A 21,283-nucleotide genomic window follows, 5' to 3' on the forward strand; every position below is an offset into this window, starting at 1 on the left:
GACGCTGTGCTTACCAGAAGGCAGGCAGTTGGAATGTGTGTTTTTAACCAACAGCAAATGATTTTGGACAGAGGGCATGACTGGGAATAAATTTTTATATAATTATTTATTTTTAGCTCAAGTCAAACTGAATTCCCAATTCCATATTGGGAATGGAATGCATTTCCTCAATTTCTTTGAAGGGGGCTGTAGGCTGCTCCATCCCTGATCAAGTAGAGTGGTTTTCTGAGCTGTCACTCTCTTTTTTATTCACTGTCATACACACTACACAAATGTTGACAACAGCAGAAGAGAACACAATATAAGTCAGGTTGCTATAAATTGATTTTTAAGATGTACACTGTGATATAGTCTAGTAATATGAGAGTTGATTTGTGCTCACTCTTCCTTGGTGGCTAGAATAATTCTTGTCAGTCTATAAACTGGAACACAGATTGTCTCCTACATGTATACATATAATGTCTAGAACAATGGGGCTCCAGTCTCAGTTGGGCCCGAGTCCTGGTACCCTTCCCACCTCATAGGGTCCTAGAATCCAGACTCCACCCCGAGCCTGGAAGTGTACATAACAGTGAAACAGCCCCGCAGCCCGAGCCCCGCAAGCTTGAGTCACCTGGCACAGGCCAGCTGCCGATGTCTAGTTGCTGTGTAGACATACCCTCGATGCTACAAAGATAATACGAGCTGCTTGCAAGAAATATGCTGGTTTGATCTCTAACCTCCCTGGGCTCTTTTTGGGAAGGAAATCCAAGTAGCTGCTTCATGATTCTTCAGTACAGAACATGATTTCTATCTTAATCCTTTCAGGGCAGAGTTACAGCACTAAAACAGGCAATGGAAGGACGATCTCTGTGAAAAGCAAGAGACTCTGTCAGATGCTGAAGGAAGGAGAGAGTGTCCATTATGAAAGCTAGCAGGTGACCTTACTAATTACAGATTTGGAAGTGGCTAGGTGAGAAGGGGAGTGACTTGTATTGTAATTAGAGATCAAGAAGAGATGCTACAATACAATCTTTCCCAAATGTATTTTTGGTCCTGAGTTTAGGTCCATTCACAAGCAACCAGCTTTATTGTCATTGGTCAGGGAAACACTTCCAGTGCTTTGTTGAAAGAACAGGAGTACTTGTGGCACCTTAGAGACTAACAAATTTATTTGAGCATAAGCTAAGGTGCCACAAGTCCTCCTTTTCTTTTTGCGGATACAGACTAACACGGCTGCTACTCTGAAAACAGTGCTTTGTTGAGTAATTTGGGAGCAAAATATGAGACTCGAAAAACTGTTCTTATTTGATGTGGAATGTCTTTTGGAATCTTTCTTGCTCCTCCCATTCTTTTCAAACCCATCACAATATCTTTAGAGATAACTAATGGCTGGCAAAATAAAAAATGTTTTCATAAATATTAATGAAAAAATGATTGACTATTTCATTCCAGACTTTACCATGGCTCAGAAGTTCTCTTTTTGTGACATTTTATAAAAGGCTAGTTTTATCTCAAAACACATTCAAATCGATCATCAGCCAGTTAAAATGTTTGAAATGTAAAAGGTTTTCTGTGGAAAAAAAAAGGTCAGTCCTGTTTTCAAGAAAAAAATCATGAAATGTCGCAGATCATGACTTTGAGACTACTGGCAAAATTGGAGCATTTTGTGAATTCCAAATTAAATGTAAAAATATCAGATGCAGCAGTTTTGAATTGTATTTTGCATCACTATGGCTTTTGCGTTTGAAGTCCTCCATGCGCTTTATAAATATCAAGGCCAAAATGTTCGAAACTAGCCAATGATGTTGAGTGCCCTAGCTGAGACACCTAGAGTCTGATTATCAGAGGTGCTGAGTACTCACCACTCCAGCTACAGGCAGTGGAAGAAGCACCTCTAGCCATGGGGCTCACGTGGTCTCAGGATGGACACTCAAAATCTGAGGAACTCCAGATTAGAAGCCCCTTAGCCAGACTCCCCATTCAACTGATCCTCTCCCCTCTTCCACCACAGGCTTCTTGTCAAATCTCTACTTCCTATTCCATCCTTTCCCCCTCACCCTTCCCAAGCAATTCTCTGGTCTCCAATTCGTCCTCTGACCACCCCTCCCACACACATTCTATCCATCCTTTTCTTCCACCAACTATCCCCTCTGAGTCCACCCTGTACAACCCCTCCCACCTACTCAGTGCTGTGACTATCCCCAGCCAGCTGATGCTCTGTTCTCTTCCTCCCAGATCATTCACACTCTACCTCTGCAGCCCCCTTCAGCAAATTGATCTTCTTCCCACCACCCCAATCTCAGGAAAAGTGATTCTTCCTTTAGCCCCTGGACCAGCAATTTTTATCTCCCTCTAACTCCCTCCAGTTTGATCATCTAGCTTTTTTGGCCCACTCCCCCCAGCACACTGATCCTCCCCACTGCCCTCACAGCAAATGGATTTTTCCCCCCAGTGGCCACTCCACCAAATGAACCCCTCCCTATTGCTCACCCAGCAATTTAATCCTTCTCTGAAGCCCTAGACTGATCCACAAGCCTTTTCTCCCATTGCTAGGGACGAGGGTTCCTATGGATGCTCTTTAGTGAAGGGAACTGTCCTGTGCTAGGCTAATGCAGCGCCTGGGGTGAGACCCTCCCGCAAGATCTGTGGAGTTCTTATTGCCCAGCCAGGATGCAGTCATAGCAGCACTCTCACTCTCAGACTGTAATATGGTGGTTGTGGAGAACCGTACTTGGCAAGAGCTCGCCAGAACCATTGGTTGTGCAGAGGCTCATGTTAGGCAATACTGATCAGTTAGAACTCAGGCCCTGAAAGAAGCAGATGTCTGTCAGACTTCTTGCCTCTCAGTAAGACTAAAGAGCTCATCTTCCAATTTTGGGGAGCTAACTAAGGGTATTTCTATACTGCAGTGTAAGCCCAGGGTTCGAATTCAGTCTCAAGGCTAACGCCCACCCTTCCATCTACACACAAATCGTGCTAACTCAGGGCTCAGACACAGGGTCCCAGGACCCCACAGAGGTGGAAGGTCTGACCCTGAATCAAGCTGGGACCCAGGGTCCAAGCCCTATTGTTTTGCAGTGTAGGCACAGCCCCACTGGACTCATGCTCTGGTAGTCTGCCAAAAGTATCCCACAATCCCACAGGCCAACTTTCTTTGTCCTCTGGAGAGACAAGGTTGGTGGACAGTCAACTTTTCACACACTGTACCATGGGCTAGACCAGCCACATTTTGGGAGAGCGCTAGGAAGTCTGGGATATGGGTGATTGGATTTGGGCACACATAACGTAGTGTAAAATGCTGGAGCCCCAAGCTGGGACCCAGGGTTCTACAATTCCGAATCTGGACTTTCAAATCAGTGTAGATGCTCAAGTCCTAGGTTAACAAATCAAGGGTCTGCTGACTTGAGTTCTACTTACCCTGGGTTTACATGCAGTGTAGACATACCTGGAATAGAAACCCAGGTCTCCTGACTCTCAGGCCAGCACCTTGCCCACTAGACTGCACCACCTTCCTTAGTAATAATAATTAGAATTTATATGTTCAAAGCTCCGTACAGACATTAACTATTGAATCCTCACAAGTAGGGGGTGAGTAAACTGAGACTGAAAGGGGAAGTGACTTTGTACTTCCAGGACCCGCAACCAACATATGGCCCCACTTTACGCAAGAGCATCAGGGGAGCTGAGGTTTGTGTGCTCTTTCCTCCTATTCGTGCATCCCTGCTGGAGCAGTCTGAATTTGGTCTAGCTCCCTCTGTTCTTATAACCTGGTGAAATCTTGACTGGAGCCTCAAGAGGTAGTTAACACACTGAGTAGGAAGAGGAGATATTTGTAGCATATCCTCAGAACAAGGTCATTGCATCATGCATTTAATATGCAACAGGATTTGGCCATGCAATTTACATTGAACAATATGCACTCAGTAAAGTGTCTTCGTGGCCTTCGAGATCAACAGAATAAGCAGCATCCTTTATTTAGTCACTTTGTGCAGTGCAGTTCTAATGCCTCTCCGTGCGGCCACAATCTTGCATCATTTACCAGGCAGCACAACCCCCCTTGAAAGAACTGTTCTAGAGCAGCCACCTCCATGTGGGAGACTTTAATCCCTCTTAAAATTCTGTTTTCCTTCCTACTGATCAAGTTCCTTTGGGTCATGAAGTGGAAAAGATTATGTTTAGCTCCTGGGGGATGGTTAGATAAAGACACTGTCTGGTTTCTTTTCGGGTCTCTTTCTTAGAGCAGGTAGGAAAGCTGCCATTTGCCCAGATTTCTCTAAAAAATCAAATATCTGCTTTCACTATTTCTTTTATTCTATTGCATAAACAGTGGGGAAATGCTTCTCTGCTCCTTAGTCTCTGTGCATTCTGCTCTCCCTTGATATCTCCAACTCTGGTTGCCCTGGGTTTCCTGCTGCTGCCGTTGCTGCTGAGAACAATGATGAATGCTGTGTGTTTGAAATGCTCTGAGCAAGAAAATGCCTGTTTTATCCCAGAATATTTAGACAAATCTAAATTTAGAGTAGAGTTTATTTAAAAAAATAAAAGCACCAGCCACAAGCATTAATTAATACAACTTTTATATGACTGTTTCTATAAACAGTCGTAAAATCATGCAGTTTGCAGAAGAATAGATCTGGAGCCAGATACTAACTGAGAGAGAGGGTGGAATTTAGAGGTTGAAATGGACATGTTAGGCCAAATTCAGCCTTGATTAACTCCAGTGATGTTTTATGGTCCAGCTATTCACATTATTCTTTATTACATAGTTTCTTTGACTTTCTTCTGAAGCATCCAGTACTGACTAATGTCATTACCAGGACGCTGGGCTAGATGGGCCACTGCTCTGAGTTAGTATGGCAATTCCTTTGTTCCAGTAGTTACACAGGGATGAATTTGTTCTGCTGAAAGATCAATAATGGGAGGCTCTTTAGCGGTATTCCCCATGTTAAATGAACTTTTGTGACATGGTAAAGAGTTATATAGATGTATACTGTCATATCACAGTCTTTCTCTGAGCGTTATCTCTTAGGCCCTGTCTCTATTGGCTATAGAAACTGTGTTTTAATAGTACAATTTCAGATTTCTATAGCACCATCAAATCCAAGTCTCTCAAAATGCTGTATAAACATTAGCTCATATAACCTCACAACACACCTGTGAGTTGGGGGAATATTATCCTCCCTGGCTTTATAGTGGGAAACTGAGGCACAAAGAGAATAATATCACAGGGGGAAACTGAGGAACAGAGGCTAAGGTCTCACAGTCACTCAATGGCAGAGCCAGGAATAGAACCCCGATTTCCTGGGCCCTGTTCCTGGGTGGTAACAATTAGCACCGTAAAACAGCAATACCCAGCAAAGCCATGGCTGCACTGGCTGGAGCTAAGCTGCTGTTTTAGACAGGGCTCTGGAATTTTTAACCACCATGTCACGAGACCCTGCTCGGAAGATTTGCCTGACAAAATGGTCAAAATACCTCTCTGTGTCTAACAGGAGCCCACTCAAGCTATCCTTAGCATAGCTGCACTGTTGCTGGCAGCTGCTGTAATATGGATGCTCATTTTTCTCATGTGGGCAAGGCCCTGCGAGACTGCTTGCCCAATCAGTATATGGAAGTTAGGCCTTTCGAGACAGGACAGAGGCACTGTACTAGTATGGCTCTTACAAGAATCATTTCTGAAGACAGTTTGCTGGGCTGATCCTATAGCACTGTCCTGGAGCAGGGCTTTAAAGGGACACTGCCCAGGAGCTTTCACACCCAAATATTCACCTGATTAGTCCTGCTGTGAGATGATAGAATGAATGATAGAGACTTGATGATGATCTCAAAAGCAATCCAATGTATCAGCTGTGACCTACCCCCAAGACTGTTTCCTCTGCTGGTAGTTCCCATCCTTCCTTTGGGGTGGAAAACAGTCTCTCCAAAAAGAAAAGGAGTACTTGTGGCACCTTAGAGACTAACCAATTTATTTGAGCATGAGCTTTCGTGAGCTACAGCTCACTTCATCAGATGTTTACCGTGGAAACTGCAGCAGACTTTATATACACACAGAAATCATGAAACAATACCTCCTCCCACCCCACTGTCCTGCTGGTAATAGCTTATCTAAAGTGATCAACAGGTGGGCCATTTCCAGCACAAATCCAGGTTTTCTCACCCTCCACCTGTTGATCACTTTAGATAAGCTATTACCAGCAGGACAGTGGGGTGGGAGGAGGTATTGTTTCATGATTTCTGTGTGTATATAAAGTCTGCTGCAGTTTCCACGGTAAACATCTGATGAAGTGAGCTGTAGCTCACGAAAGCTCATGCTCAAATAAATTGGTTAGTCTCTAAGGTGCCACAAGTACTCCTTTTCTTTTTGCGAATACAGACTAACACGGCTGTTCCTCTGAAACCAGTCTCTCCAAAGTAGAATGAACTAAAATTAAATATTTCAGATTTTTATTCAAAGCCTGAATGTTTCATCCAAAACTAGAATAAAAGTGTCTTATTAATCACAGACAACACACTATCTTACATGGATGTTCATGGTTATTCAGCATTCCCAGTCAGATGACAGGATCCTAATGCATCCAGAAAGGACAATGGACATCTCCACACCCCTTGACCCTGGTATCTACAAAAGAGTGGGACTCGGACAGTCACCCTTATGAGCCCCTCCAAAGGCCTGCAGTGTTCAGGGCTACCATGCAAAAAATCAGCATTATCCTATATTTTAGTAATTGGGTCGCATCTTACAGGACACCAGAAGTCCTGGTTAGATTTTAAAATCACAGGCTTGATTCACCCCCCAGGCCCTGAGTTGTGTGCTGTCAAGTGAGCATACAACAACCTTCCCAAGGAAGAGCTGAAAGACCTATTTCCTGGAACACTTAAAACTAGGTTGGACACAATGCTAGAAGTATATTGTAGTGAACAGCCCTGCATTGGCAGGGAGATGGATTGGATGATCTAATGGTCTTTTCCATTTCTAACTTTATCATCCCATCCAACTTTAACTCCTTAACTCGTCTTCTTAACAACACGGCCTCTCATCTCCTCTCCACCCCCATTCCTTTCCACCCTTGCTTATTTCCTCCCTTTCTTTTATCCTCAAACTCTCATTGAGTTTCTCTCCTTCAGCCTTCAAGCACACTATCAATCCTCTATCCCACCTGACTCACCAGCTAGTAGAGAGGAGAGACCCCAATACTAGAAAATGTAGCATAAAGGCCAATTGTGCACTGGCCAAGTGAGTGACTGGGGGCGCGATCCCATGGCCAAGCAGAGCTCACACTCAAGAAAGTTTTCCTGATATTCAGCCTAACATTTCCCTTCCTTAATTTCATTCCATTCTCCTTATTTATATCCCACTGTAACACAACATAATTCTCCATTCAGATGTAAACTATGACCATGTCATCCCAGAGCCATCACTTAGCCAAGCAATGCGTATTTAGCTCCTTTAATAATCTTCTCTTGTATATCAGTTACTCCAACCCTCTGATAATACCTGTTGCTTTTCTTTGACCGCCTTCTAATTTGTCAATATCTTTCTGATAATAAGGTGCCTAGAACTGAACTCTGTCTCTCAGTGCCTGGCACTATGTCCCAACTCCAATCATACCAGAGCTACATTGAGAGGGGATATTTCTTCTCTGCTCCTTGCTGTGATGCCTCTGTGAATGCAGCTTAGAATTGCATTGGCCTTGTTTGCTGTCGTGGTGCATTGCTAACTTAGCTCTAATTTGCTGTCCACTCTCATTGCTAGGTCTCTTACATCCTCCCAGGTTTCTCCAGTCCATTTTGTATATTTTCTTTGGATTGTTTTTCACCAGTGGTTCAGAATTCAATTTCATTTTTTGCACCTTGTTGAATCTGTTTTTAGTTATTGCCTCCTTGTGTTTCAGAGGTGCTCAGAGACTGTAGTGGCTAAGCCCTGTAGAAATAACTATACATACAGTTGTCAAATTAAACCTTTTCCAAGACCCTTTGTATTACTGGTCAGGTCCCAATAGTACTTTCAGTTCATCTTTCTATTGCATTCTTTTGCTGCTTACTCCCTCTTCTAGCTTTGGGAGCTAACACAGATCATCAGCAGAATCATCTTCCCAACTGCTGTTTCTCATCAGCGTTTGTTTCAGTCCTTCGGATAGTTTTCAAAGCACATGGCAGTTCTCTTAGCTAAACCAACTTGGATTAAATTGGGTCCAGATTATCGTGGCAGTACATAGATGAAGGTTTGGGGAAAAGGAGTCCCCCACTTTGCACAGCTGTGCAGGAGCCACACACAATAACAGTCCCAATGCTTCCTGCACTAAAGTTTTTGCAAAGAGAGTGAGGAAATGTCTCCCAAAAAAAAGGCAACTTTTTTCTGTGAGTTTTTTTTTTAGTCATCAAAATATGAAAAATTCAGCCAGTTCTATAGATGGTCAGATAACTGGGGGAGGTTCAAGAAAAAATCATCAATATTTTTTCCAATTTTTTCAATCTTTCAAAATGTTGATGTTTTTGCCCCAGCTCTGCCCTGTGCTACTGCTCACTCCTGCAGGATACAGAAATCAGGGTCAGGAAGAGGTTGGGATCTAGCCCCTCTTTCTGCCTCCCTCCCTCCCCAATAAGCCCGAGTGGGGCCAGTATGTTGGGTCCAATCTGCTCCATTCTAATGCATGCAGTTCATTGCACCTCCGACCTTCCATACATAAGAAGCAGCCCTGGAGAGAGTGTATTTCTCTGAGACATTATCATCCCTGTGCTCCTCTTAGGGCAGTTGGGCTCTGCATTGCCCCCTGCTCAGGGCTGGAACATTCATACCACAGTTTAGCCCTTTGAGAAGCACAGCATCAAATCCTTGACGAAAATCCAGATCTGACTTATCTACTGCTTTCTCTGCATCCACTATATTTATAATTTCATCATAAAAGCAATCAAGTTTGGCAAGATTTATTCTTTATAGACTCATAGACTTTAAGGTCAGACAGGACCATTGTGATCATCTAGTCTGACCTCCTGTACATTGCAGGCCACAGAACCTCAACCACTCACTCCTGAAATAGACCCACCAGCCAGACACCTGGGAAAGAATTCTTTGTAGTAACTCAGAGCCCTCCCCATCTAGTGTCCCATCACTGGCAGTTGGAGATATTTTGACTAGCAGTCACCCATCTGTAGGCAGTCTCATCATTACCATCTCCTCCATAAACTTATCAAGCTCAGTCTTGAAGCCAGTTAGGTTTTTTTGCCCCCACTGCTCCCCTTGGGAGGCTGCTCCAGAACTTCACTCCTTTGATGGTTAGAAACCTTCATCTAATTTCAGGCTTAGGTCAGTAATAAAAATGTTAAATAAGATTGGTCACAAGACCGATCCCTAAGGAACTCCACTAGTAACCTCCCTCCAGCCTGTACAACCTTTCTGTATGACCTGTTGTAGTCACCCCTTTAACCAATTCTTGCACACAATTAAAGTCAAACTAATAGGCCTGTAGTTTCAATTAAGGCACACAATTAAGGTCAAGCTAACAGGCCTGTAGTTTCTTGGATCACGTTTTTTCCCTTTCTTAAAAATAGGAACTATATTAGCAATTCTTCAGTCATAGGGTATGACCCCCGAGTTTACAGATTCATTAAAAATCCTTGCTCTTAGGCTTGCAATTTCTTGTGCCAGTCCCTTTAATATTCTAGGATGGAGATTATCCAGGCCCTCCCCCGATTTAGTCCCATTAAGCTGTTTGAGTTTGACTTCCACCTCAGCTATGGTAATTTCTACCTCCATATTCTTGTTCCCATTAGCCACCCTGCCACTACCCCTACACTCTTCACTAGCCTCATTAAAAACAGATGCAAACTATTTGTTTAGGTTTTGGGCCATATCTAGATTATCTTTAATCTCCACCCCATCCTCAATGTTTAGCAGTCCCACTTCTTTCCTTGTTTTCTTATTTATATGGCTATATAACCTTTTACTATTGGTTTTAATTCCCTTTGCAAGGTCCAATTCTGCTTGGCTTTATCCAGTTCTCACTTTATCCCTACACTTTCTGACCTCCAAGGGGGAAAGCAAAGTAGTCTGAAACATCATATGTCAGTGTGTCCCATAACAGTGTTACATGAAACTGAGTAGAAGAAGGTTGTAAGTGGCTGTCATGGGGAAGGATCAGCAAGGTAACCCATCTTCATTCCTTCTAGGCTCTCTGCTTTCTCTTAATCACCTGTTTGTGATCCTTGATCATCCAGCTTGGTCTGCAACTCTTCCCTACAAATCTATAAATCCATTCTGCTTCCGTCTGAAATTGTGAATAATTTCATTGCTTCATTTATAGTGGATATTGTATTTGTTACCTTGAAGGTGATCTTGTCTTGTCTGTCACTAAGTAGGTGATCTTGTCTGCCTGAGATTTGGCTTTTCTAAAATTCATAGATTCATAAAATAATGTGAGAAGTGACCCTCCTGACCATTTAATCTGACCTCCTGCATAACACAGACCAAAAAACCTTACCCAGTAATTCCTGTATCATGTCCATAATCTGTGGTTGAGTGTGATGGGGCAACTGCCCCACACTAGCCCATAAAGGGTTAAGAGAACCCTAGAGAGGCTGCGTGACAGGCCGTCAATTGTAGAGGACCCTAGGGAGGCTGTGCAGGAAACAACCAGTTGGAGACAGGCCGCCAGGAACAGTCAGTCAGGGCCAGGCAGGCCCATATAAGAAGAGCTGCAGCGCGGAGCAGGTCAGTCACTCCCTGGAGCTTGGGGAGGAAGGAGGACTGGCTGCCTTGCAGGCAGAGGGCAGCTAGCACCTTGGACAGAGTAGTGTTAAGTAGGATCAGGGGAGCAAGAGCGAGCTCCTGGCTGACTGCTGGCATGCTAAGGCCCTGAGACAAGGGTGGAGAAGGTGCTGGGGCTGTGGGGAAGTGGCCCAGGGAAGAAGACTGAGGGATTGGAGGGGATGCAGCATGTGGCTGCCATCTACACAGTCCTTGGGCTGGGACCTGGAGTAGTTGGCAGGCCTGAGTGCCCCCCTTGTCCCAATCGCCACTGAGGAAGTGGCTGGGCAGTGGACTGTTGTTCCCTCAGAAGGGGGGAGAACTGAGTGTGACCCAGCCGGAGGGCTGTGTCCTGAAGAGGACCCCGCAGTCCTTGGGGTGACACAGGTCCAGGAGCAGAGATGATGGTGGGCAAGACACCACCAGAAGAGGGTGCACTGGCTAGCAGAGCTGATCCCTGGGACATCCAGCAGGAGGCGCTGCAGTGGTGAGTCACACCCCGTCACATTGAGCTATAATGTATCTTTTACAGACACACATTTACTGTTGATTTAAAGATGTCAATTGATGGAGAATCCCCTAAATCCTTAAGTAAATTATCACCGTGGTTAATTATCCTCGCCTGTTAAAATTTTCAACTGTTCATCACATATTTTAACCTCTAATCCTTGTTTTTCTTCTCTGTATTTGCTCTAGTTTTTCTCTAATCCCATTACATGTGTGGGAACCAGATCTGCAAACAATATTACACCTGCCCTGTGTCTGATCCTTTCCTCCATCGTTTTGCAGGTGATTCCCCCTGCGTATACATTTGAGAAATGCTTGGTGTGGCATAACATGCTATGCTCATAATGATTACACTTTATATTCAAGTTCCATTTATTGTTTATGACAGGTTATTAAATTATTAATAGATGTTTTAATAAAAGCTTAATCCATTGTCCCGCAGTCCAGCTGGTCAATAGGTTGCTTCTAACAATCTTTTAATATGTTTTACTGATGTACTTTTAGCTATCTACTACTCAGGTGGGTAACATGGTTATAACATCTAGTTGTCTTTTATTAACCCTTTAAAATCATTTATAAATTAAACCTTAAAATTAAGTGCAACCCTCATCACAGTATGTAATTTGCTATCTACTACAACCATACGTTCTCTGGACTCACTTGTCAGTCTCCAGATACAAATTAGGGGGTAGCTGTCTGGATAGTTTTTTTCCTGTACCAAAGTGTTGGACTTCACTAATAATAAACACTCACATTCACAGATGTCAGATCAGATTAAGGGTCCAGTATTTTCCTGGTTCTTCCTTGATTTCATTTTTGCTTCTTGTTGTCCTTTTTCCTCCCTCGGTTCATTTTTTGCCTAGATATTATTTAGTTCTTTAGTCCAGGGACTGCATCTTAGATTTGGTTGGATAGTTCCTGGCACAATGGGGTTCTCATTGAGACTTTGAGGGTGGAACCCTAATACAAACAATAGGTAAAAATAAGCATCCTTTATACTAACCCAACAGTATAACTGAGATCAGATTCTGACCCAGTCTAAATTTGCCTCTCGTTTACACTTGTGCAACCCTTTTGACTTACTGGGGTCACATGCATAGGAATAACGAAGAGCGGGATTTGGCTTAATATATTTAGTACTTCCTAGAAGATGGAGGGAGAGGGTGGGACATAAAAGTAAATCGATAGAAATTATCCCAGGCAAAGAATTTACATGCATCCTCTTCAAGTGAGGAGCAAGTGCTGTTCAGTAGGGATCAAAGGTCAGGAGGCTTTTTTTAGAAGAGGTGATGTTGTCCCTTTAAAACAGGCTCGGAGGGAGCTTGTTCTGATCTCTGATTGGATGAGCTGAGGCCTGTCTTCAGAAATCAGAGTAATCCTGGGTGATTTTATCCCACTCCACTTCCCTAAATCTGCTGCTATTGCTGCTTTGCATGGGGATTAAAGGGCCAGCGATAGATTACGTAGATGCTGTTGCTGCAGAGCTCCCTCAAGTCTCTTCCATTCCTGCAGGGCACATAAGCTAGATGGGACCCAGTGATCACCTTGGCAGCCATGGGGCAGCTTCTCCCAAGTTTCCCCTCTCAGTAACTCCAGCATATTCTTTGCAAACTTTTATCTGCAGCTGTTGGGTGTGAGGCTGTGCCGTCCCGTTGGAGCTTTTCTCCATTTGGACAGGGACAGTGCGGAGTGACGGCACAGGGTGGCAGCAGCATGCAGGCTTAAGTGTCCCTAGGACTCTGCTCCCCAACCCCACTCCCCAGCAAGACACCATGCTGGGGCCTGTCTGGACAGTGTTGGGACCTCCATAAAGTGGTAAACGTGGCTGGGACTCTCTATGTCTATACAACTGGTCCTGTTGCTGATGGTTTTTGCCTGGAGAATGGTGCCAGGAGCCATCCTGTGGCTTTTCCTCTCACTCAGCTGCCTCCTGCCTTCTGCTAAGTCCCAGGCAAAGATACCACTGGAAACGTAAGTGTTTCCCCCTAGCCTGATACCCCTTTACCCACGTACTCCTCTGCCCTCTACCACCCTCTGCCCTTCACTGTCTACTTCCCTCTTCTGCTATTGATGTCCCAGTCCCCATTCTGCCATTCATCGTCCCTTTTCTCTCAGTGTTCCTTTGTCCCCTCCCATAACTAGCGTCAGTCCCTTCCCTTAAGAGGCACCCACCTCCCCACCTTTCAGAGATGTCATTTGTCTGGGGGACGACAGAGCTTTAATTGTACTTTTTGCATGGAATATTTCTTTGACCTGATTTTTGCCCTAGATGCAAAATCTCGCTTCACCATCAGGTCCAAGCCACAGTGGGAATCGTTCCCATGGACCTGGGCTCACAGACAGAAAAGGATTGTTCTTAAAGTGTACAGAATAGGCCAGTGGACTGGGGACTCAGAAGACCTGAGTTAAAATCTCAGCTCTGCCACTGGCCTGCTCAGTGACCACGGGCGAGTCATGTCCCGCCCCTTGCCTCAGTTTCCCCATTGGTAAATTGGGGATAATGATACTGACCCCCTTTGTGTAGTGTTTTGAGATCTGAAAATAAAATGTAGTAGATAAGAGCTAGGTGTTATTATTTATTGTAGTCTCTAGTCAATTTCCTCAGCTCTGTTTGGTGCACCAGAAGGAGCAGGCAAACATGGTATAAAGACAGCATATATTGCCCCTGATCTCTGGGGCAGCTGGAGACCAGTTTGGTTGCTGGGACAAATCTGAGCCACCTCAGAGATGCACTTACTTTATGCGGCTGTGTAACATCCTCCTAGGGCAAGGCTGTAGCACTGGTGCTCTGTGATATGTCTGAAGTACTTGAGTGAAGATGGGTCATTCTGGCCATCTTTATACGTAAGATCCAAATTGTTTTACTGTTCCTAGTACTTCTATATGTTACTGGTACTATCCCCTTACACTGTCTCTGTATAATATTATTCCAAAGGCTTACATAGCAATGACTATTATGCACACATGTGCAATACATGTATGTACTGTACACGCACATACATATTTTAGTGTATGGAGGCATGCCGGTCATATCACCTCTCTGTGTGTCCTTTCCCTATTTGTAAAATGGGGATTATGACTCTAATCTTCCTTTATAAAATCCTGTGAAATCTGCAAATGAAAAGCACATTAGAGGTGCAAAGTCTTCATAGCATTATTGTATTGTGTGTGCCCTGCATTTGGTATGCAGGTTTTCATACATGTATCTGTGCATGGACTTTTTACACAAGGGTTTTAGTATGTGTATACAGCCTTCTGGATGTGTCGTACTTGTGTGCGTGTGTTTGTGCATGCACTTTGAGGGGAAGGGGAGTGCGTGTGTCTCTCCACAGTCATGGATGGCTAGCCAAGGGCTGACACCATGCTACAAAGTGAGTCCTGCCTTGGTGACAAATCTTTCTTTGGCAGGTTGCCATGATACTAACATCTGAATATATAGAGTTAAAAGTATTGGACCTTGCTAAGCTGCTTTAAGCAACTTAACTACTTTAAGGTTAAAAATATATTGGTGTAGAATTTTTTATGCTACAATTTATTTGAAAGGGAAGAGATTTGGATATTTCTGCCTTACTCGGAGGGCTTGGCTCAGAGAGGAGAGAACACTCCTGACCAGCAGTGATTGTGTTTCAGGATGCTGTTTTGAGGGGAGGAAACCCTGCTTCTCATTCGATGGCAAAAAGAAATGACATTGTGCTGGAGAAACAGTTACATGAACTAAAGTATTGAAAAAAGTTTACGTCTCTTCCTGAGATCAAGAGGAATGTTTTGCATTCAAACAGCTCAAGGCCTCTTTCAAATAGACCCCAAAAGATTCCATCCATGGAATTCTTCATGTATTTACCAAGAAATCCACACATTCATTGCCACCCTTGGGGGCTTAACCCTGGGCATCTCATAACATTTTACCATCGACTTTATTCTGGCTGCTGCACCATGAAATCTTAATAATTGTGGTTATTAAATCACAATAACCAGGTAGCTACTGACATTTCAAGGTTTTCCCCCCAGAGGGACAATTCTGCATATTAACTGGGGTTGTGAGAACCGCCAGTCACAGAACAAGTTTTGATGCAATCTGGTGAATATGAGTTTGGTTCTTTGTTAGATGATTGAGAGAAGAGGACAAAGACAACTACCTCAGATTTGCCAAAATGCACCTGCCCCTCCAGCAGCCCCCAGGCTTTCGTGAAAAATAATTGTCTGTTGGCTGTCTCAGTGCCCTTCTTGGGTCCCCATTTATTTCTGACCCCTATTGACCTACAGGAACCCCCCTTTTACACTGCTCTGATGAGATGTGTCTGCATGCCGCCAGTTGCCTGACCTATGTCTCTCTTACCATTGTGCCTAATGTGTCTTCTCATGCCTCCCCATGGCTCTTCTCTTCTTTCTGGCCTTCCATTTGTCACCCTGTAGTTCCCCATCTCTGTCCCCATGACTCCCCCTTTCTGTCCCCATGCTTCCCCCTAACTCCCTGGCCAGCACTGTCCTTCTCTTTGCCTGCAGGAAGTGGAGGTTCTCCAGTACCCCAAGTGCCACACGTAGCTTTAAGAAACTCAGCAGAGAGGCAGCCAGCAGGGTTAGGGAGGCAGCCAGAGAGCAGTCAATAGAGATGCTGCTGAGCTCTGAACACAGTTGTGCCACAGCTGCCTGCCCATTGCCACCGTCCCAGGATATTGCCTAGGAGTCTGCAGCAGTATTTCCAATTCCAAGCATTCAGAAATCATGGGATTGGCTTAAAAATCATATAGTTTTTTAAAAATAATCATAATTTCAGCTTTTATTTATTTCCTGGTGATGGAGCTTTTAGGGTTCACATTTTCAAGCTTTTCTTTTGCAACCATGAGGGCTAGAAACTTTCATTTCTTCTCTTTTTAATGAGATTCTCATGCAATCACATGATTCCAGGAGCCCTGGCTTTGAGAAAAAACACCAAATATCACAAGACGTGATAAAATCCAGAGAGATGGTAACACTGCTGCAGTTACCTGGGCTGGCTAGGCAACCTTCCAGAAGCCCTATGTGTAGTTTTCCTATCATCATCATCATCATCATCATATGGGTGGGTAAGCAGCTTTTGTGACTGTTAGTAAATTTTCATACCAACATTAATTGGCTTGTAGAGACAAATTATTAAACGACATTAAACGAGCTGCTTCAGGGGGCTATTGAGTTAAATACTGAGATAAGGGTAATCAGATCTCATGCTTTAGGACATCAGCTGATCACCATAAGGGTCTGGAAGGAATTCTTTCCCACCCCCACGCATTGCACAATAGGCCAAGGGTTCGTTTGGTTTTGGCTTTTCTCTGCTCAGAAGCAGGCTAGTGGGCTTGTCAGAAGAAGGGTCTGAGATGGGCCAGGGAATCCTGTCTTCTTAGCAAATTCAAATGTTCGCTATTGTTTTCAGTGTATAAAAATAAAGATGACTGTGGCTGACAAAACAGGATGCAGAAACCAGTAAACTGACCATCAAAGCCAGAAATACTGAGTTGCTCCCATTGACCTCAGTGGGAGCAGGATCACACACAGTGGTTAAAAAATGGATGCCTCAGTGCCTGATTTACTATGCCATTGCGCTAGTTTTTTATGGAGGTGGAATGCCATTGATTTTGATTGCATTATACTGCCATTGCGAAGAGAAGAATCAGGCCCTCTGGGTTTAAAGTTTTCTTAGAAGTGGGAGGCATCCCACTGAAAATTATAGGTAACAATCTGTACTCCGTAAGTAGCGGGTGTGTTCTGATGAGTGGAGGCAGCCATGTGTTCTATAAAGAAGTTGATACCTCCTCAGTGAATCCCTGTAAAAGGAACTGAGTGGAGGTGGAACATCCTAACATGATTCCTGATTAAGTATTCTGACAATTACAGCTGCCAAATATGCTAATTTGAGGAGGAGGCAATATCTTTATGCTCAGCCTGCATGTCACCACTCTTAGGATCTCTGTGTGGTATTCCTACTGTCTGTTATTTATAGGATGGCATATATGGGCATGGTACTTGACAGAGAGATAAGATGTGACCCAGAATCTGCTCCCAGTTTACACCTGTGTCAGTCCAGGATGCCTTCACTGAAAGCAATTGCATGCCTTGGATTCACACTGGAGTAACTGAGATCACAGCCTGGCTCAGTGTCCCTGTCCCAAAGCGTTCATGGTCTAACTGAATCCTGAGATCCTTACCCTGTTATAATTCAGATTTGACTTGGTCTTTACTCAAGCAAACTCCTGTTAGAGTCAATAGTGACTGAATAAGAACCCCAAAACGTGGCACTGTGTTAAAACAGCCTAATGGTAAGGAAAGACCAGGGTGCAGAGTGGGTCACAGAGATGATGGTTTCCCGCTACTGTTGTGTGTCTCACCAGCAGTTCAAATAGAAAATGTGTTATTACTGTTTCTACAGCGTCCTAGGTGTGCTTGGTGATTTGCGTGCATAGGGAGACAGGGAGTGATACATGCCTGCACGACTGTTGCCCTTTGATGCAGCTCATCTACCTGACGTGTTAACACTGCTGGTTTTCCTCTTTCTCCACTTTAGGGTGAAGTCCTGGGCAGATGCCTTTGGTGGGGAGATATATTCCATCATGACAAAGTATTCAGGCTCTCTCCTCTTACAGAAGGTAGGCCATACCTGCAAGGAGCTTTGCTGGTTTCAGATTTTTTGTATGTGTATGTGTATGTGTGTGTGTGTGTGCGCGTCCGTCTGTCCATCCTGGGGATTGATTGTAGAAGGGCAACACTAGGAAATCTTCACTAACTTTCAAGACCATTTGGATTCATTTCCTGGTCCCTACCCTCTAACCTTCATTGGTCCAGGTGGACTTTGCACCTCTCTCTGACGCCTTCATTGGCTCATTAGCCACTTTGGACTCCGAATGGTTCTCCTGGCTTTTCATACTGTCCATGGGCACTATTCACCTTTCTCCTCTGACCTCATATCCACCTATTTCCCCTAATGACCATATTCACTCTTCTCCTCCCTTCTTAACTGCATATCCATCTACTCCCCTGCCTGCTCACTCTACTCCAATATTTCCTTCCTCTCCGTTCCCTGGGCTTTCCCAACTGGGGCTCTCTCTTGTTTATTTGTACTTCCTCATCTATCTTCCTCCCGCTGTTCCACTGAGTCCCTTCCGTCTCTTTAAATCTTGCTTTAAAATCTGTTTTTCCTCTGTAGTTTAGGGCTGATTCTCTGAAGGGCATTGTGATGCCAGTTCTGAAAGCCGCTGTATACAACTAGATTGCCTTGGAATAAAGAATGGCTCACCCTAGCCTACCCGTCATACACAGTTCTTTAATCCATGCCCCTGCAAATTCAGCACAGGAATAGCAACTTTCATACCCTCCGCTTCTTGAAATTCCAGCTGCTAGGAACATCCTCATTGGCAGCAGCTGGCAAAAATGGGTCCAGCTCCAGTGACTTCAATGGCGTTTGGCCCATTTGCACCAGCAGAGAATTTGGGCCATCATGTTTGATTTGCTCAGTCCATGAGCTCAGGCAGGGAATGTTGGAACTGGAGAATCACTGTAAAAATCTGTTTCACGTTTTTGCTGGAATTAACCAATTATGAACCAGCATGTAATTATCTGAAATAATGAGCTTGCTTTGGTCAGGCCAGCTCCTCTTTTGTTTTCCATGAACTTTGGAGCGACTGAGTTCTGATGGCAGAAGGCTAATTTGAAGGGTGCATGTGTGAGTCTGCATGGGAAGTTGTATATTTTATATGGAACAGGCCAGTGCAGGAGATAGATGGTGGTGGTGGGGTGGGTGTTCATTGAAATAGCCAGGGGACAGATTTCTCGTCAGAATCCTGGCAGGGAGGCAGTTCCATGAGCCAGATAAGTAACCAATCACACTCTTCATGAACTCACACACAGTGACTGTGCATGCAGGTAGGGTAGGCTTTAGCATGGAGAGCAGCGAGCACCAGACCTGTCTCTTGATCATTGCCATTCCCTTGGCTCCCATTGCCAAAGAGTGGGAGGAGGGAGATTCTCTGTTCTGATTCAGATCTTCCTTCTGTGAAAACTAGCCTCTTTCCATATGGCCACACTCTCTGCTGGCTGCCAACGATTCATTTGCTTGGATGGCCTCTGTACATAGCACTGTGGGTGGGCCTTTGAAAGTGCTCAGCACTTGCCTGTCCCTGCTCCCAGTGAAGCTAATGGTAAATTGGGGAGCAGGGTTCGGCCAGTGCTGAGCATTGTTGAAAATCACCCCCGAGTGGTTGCATGAGCCTGCTGGTGCAATCAGGTTTCAGAGTAACAGCCGTGTTAATCTGTATTCGCAAAAAGAAAAGGAGGACTTGTGGCACCTTAGAGACTAACCAATTTATTTGAGCATGAGCTTTCGTGAGCTACATTCTCACATAGCTCACGAAAGCTCATGCTCAAATAAATTGGTTAGTCTCTAAGGTGCCACAAGTACTCCTTTTCTTTCTGGTGCAATCAGTCTCCCTGTGTTCTGCTTCCAGGCACTAGGTTTCCCTGGAGCCCCTAGTGGATGACGGATACGGAGCCTGGTTATCATCCTCTTCACCCAACCTCCCATGGGACTCTGCCCCAGTTACACCCCAGTAAATAACCCATTTCTGGGAATAGGGAGAAGTGAGAGTAGTTTCTACACCAATTTCTATATTGTAGAAGGGGCTAGTGCTAAGATGCTGTGTCATGACGGCATCTTTTGTGATAGTGGAAGGTGTTCAGTGCAAACATACCCCGTAACCTGGGACACCATTGCTTTCCCTGCCTGGATGCTGTCCCTGTGCACTATAGACAGCTTGAGGAAGGGGGAGGGGATGATCACGTGCACCTTGCACTCTGCCCTGTGTGCACAGCTGCAAGCACAGTTTTACCAATCAGCCTCTTTTTGGTGCTGCTGGAGAGGACATGGCTCAGTACGAGCACTGCAGAACCCATCTGAGAGGATGGATTCTCTTTCCTCACACCCACCTTCCATTCTTTCTCCTACTTCCCTGCATCTTCTCTTTGTGCCAAGCCATAAATTGCCCTTCACTTCTTCTACCTGTTTACATTTTGCCTTCTTTCTACTGATTCAGCCACTCCTGTGCTCCAGCTACAAAAGGGACAGAATGTTGTTCCATTCACACTTCCTCACCTTTCTGCTGGACCCTCCAGAAACTCCTTCTCCAGTGTGCTCCCTTCCGTCTGATATAAGAACAGATTCCCTCTGTGCCTCCTTAGCGGTGCTTGTCTGATAAATGTCCTCTGGTCCTTCAGCATGAGTCATCTACACTGATCATGAATTAGTTCTTTTCATGAGGAGCATACATGTGCCACACCGGACTAAGATGCATTCAGACCCTTCATTGCCCAATTCTTACCCAGCCATAGTGTGATACCAAAACTGGCTGAAGCCTGGCCTTTAGTAGCAGTGACGATGGTTACACCTTGCCAACTTCTACAGTGTCACCAGCTGATAGAACCAGCTTCTGGCAGGTATCCAAGTTCCCTTTGGACCTAGCTTCTATTTGAATGGCTTCTCTATTTGCTTTTTGCTGGGACCTCCATCTCCTGCAATGTCACAGGGCATTTGCCCCTTGTCACGATCTTCATGGAAAGATGGCAGGTATGAATCTTTCCATAGGGTTCTATAAGCTTCACCATCTCTTTTAAGGACTGTGAGAAAATGCTGCAGTCTTCGTCTCCACTGCTCCATCAAAACAATCAAATACTGCTCTTGTGGCTATTTCTCCTCCGAAGTTAAAGGCTTCCACCTTCCTTAAGGTCAGAAGTCAGAGGGGTTGTTTCTTGACAAACCCAGTGTTATGAGAGGCAGTGTGGGCTGTGAAAGGTAGTGTGGACAAGTTACTAGGACACTGCCCTAGGAGCCAGGATAGGTAGGTTCTAGTCCCACCTCAGCCATTGGCCCGCTGGACGACCTTTCACCTCTCTGTGCCTCTATTTCCCCTTTGTCTGTCTCGTCTGTTTAGACTGTAAGCGCTTTAGGAGAGGAGCTGTACAGAACCTAGCACAACAGGGCTCAGAGATGCTGCTCCTAATAGCAGTCACCACATTCAGATGGTCAATAAA

General features: G+C 44.6%; 1 protein-coding gene across 1 annotated transcript in view; it reads left to right on the forward strand.

The window, feature by feature from the left end:
- The first annotated feature begins 11,127 nt into the window (after positions 1–11,127).
- CACNA2D4 (calcium voltage-gated channel auxiliary subunit alpha2delta 4) overlaps positions 11,128–21,283 on the forward strand; it is a 166,579-nt gene continuing 156,423 nt past the window's right edge. Inside the window, exons 1-3 of the mRNA XM_073335235.2 lie at positions 11,128–11,213; positions 13,055–13,204; positions 17,769–17,850. Coding sequence (XP_073191336.1) covers positions 11,128–11,213; positions 13,055–13,204; positions 17,769–17,850 — 318 coding nt within the window. The remainder of the gene's footprint in view (positions 11,214–13,054; positions 13,205–17,768; positions 17,851–21,283) is intronic.

This window comes from Lepidochelys kempii, chromosome 1 (assembly GCF_965140285.1).
Source record: "Lepidochelys kempii isolate rLepKem1 chromosome 1, rLepKem1.hap1, whole genome shotgun sequence".
NCBI classification, from domain to species: Eukaryota; Metazoa; Chordata; order Testudines; family Cheloniidae; genus Lepidochelys; species Lepidochelys kempii.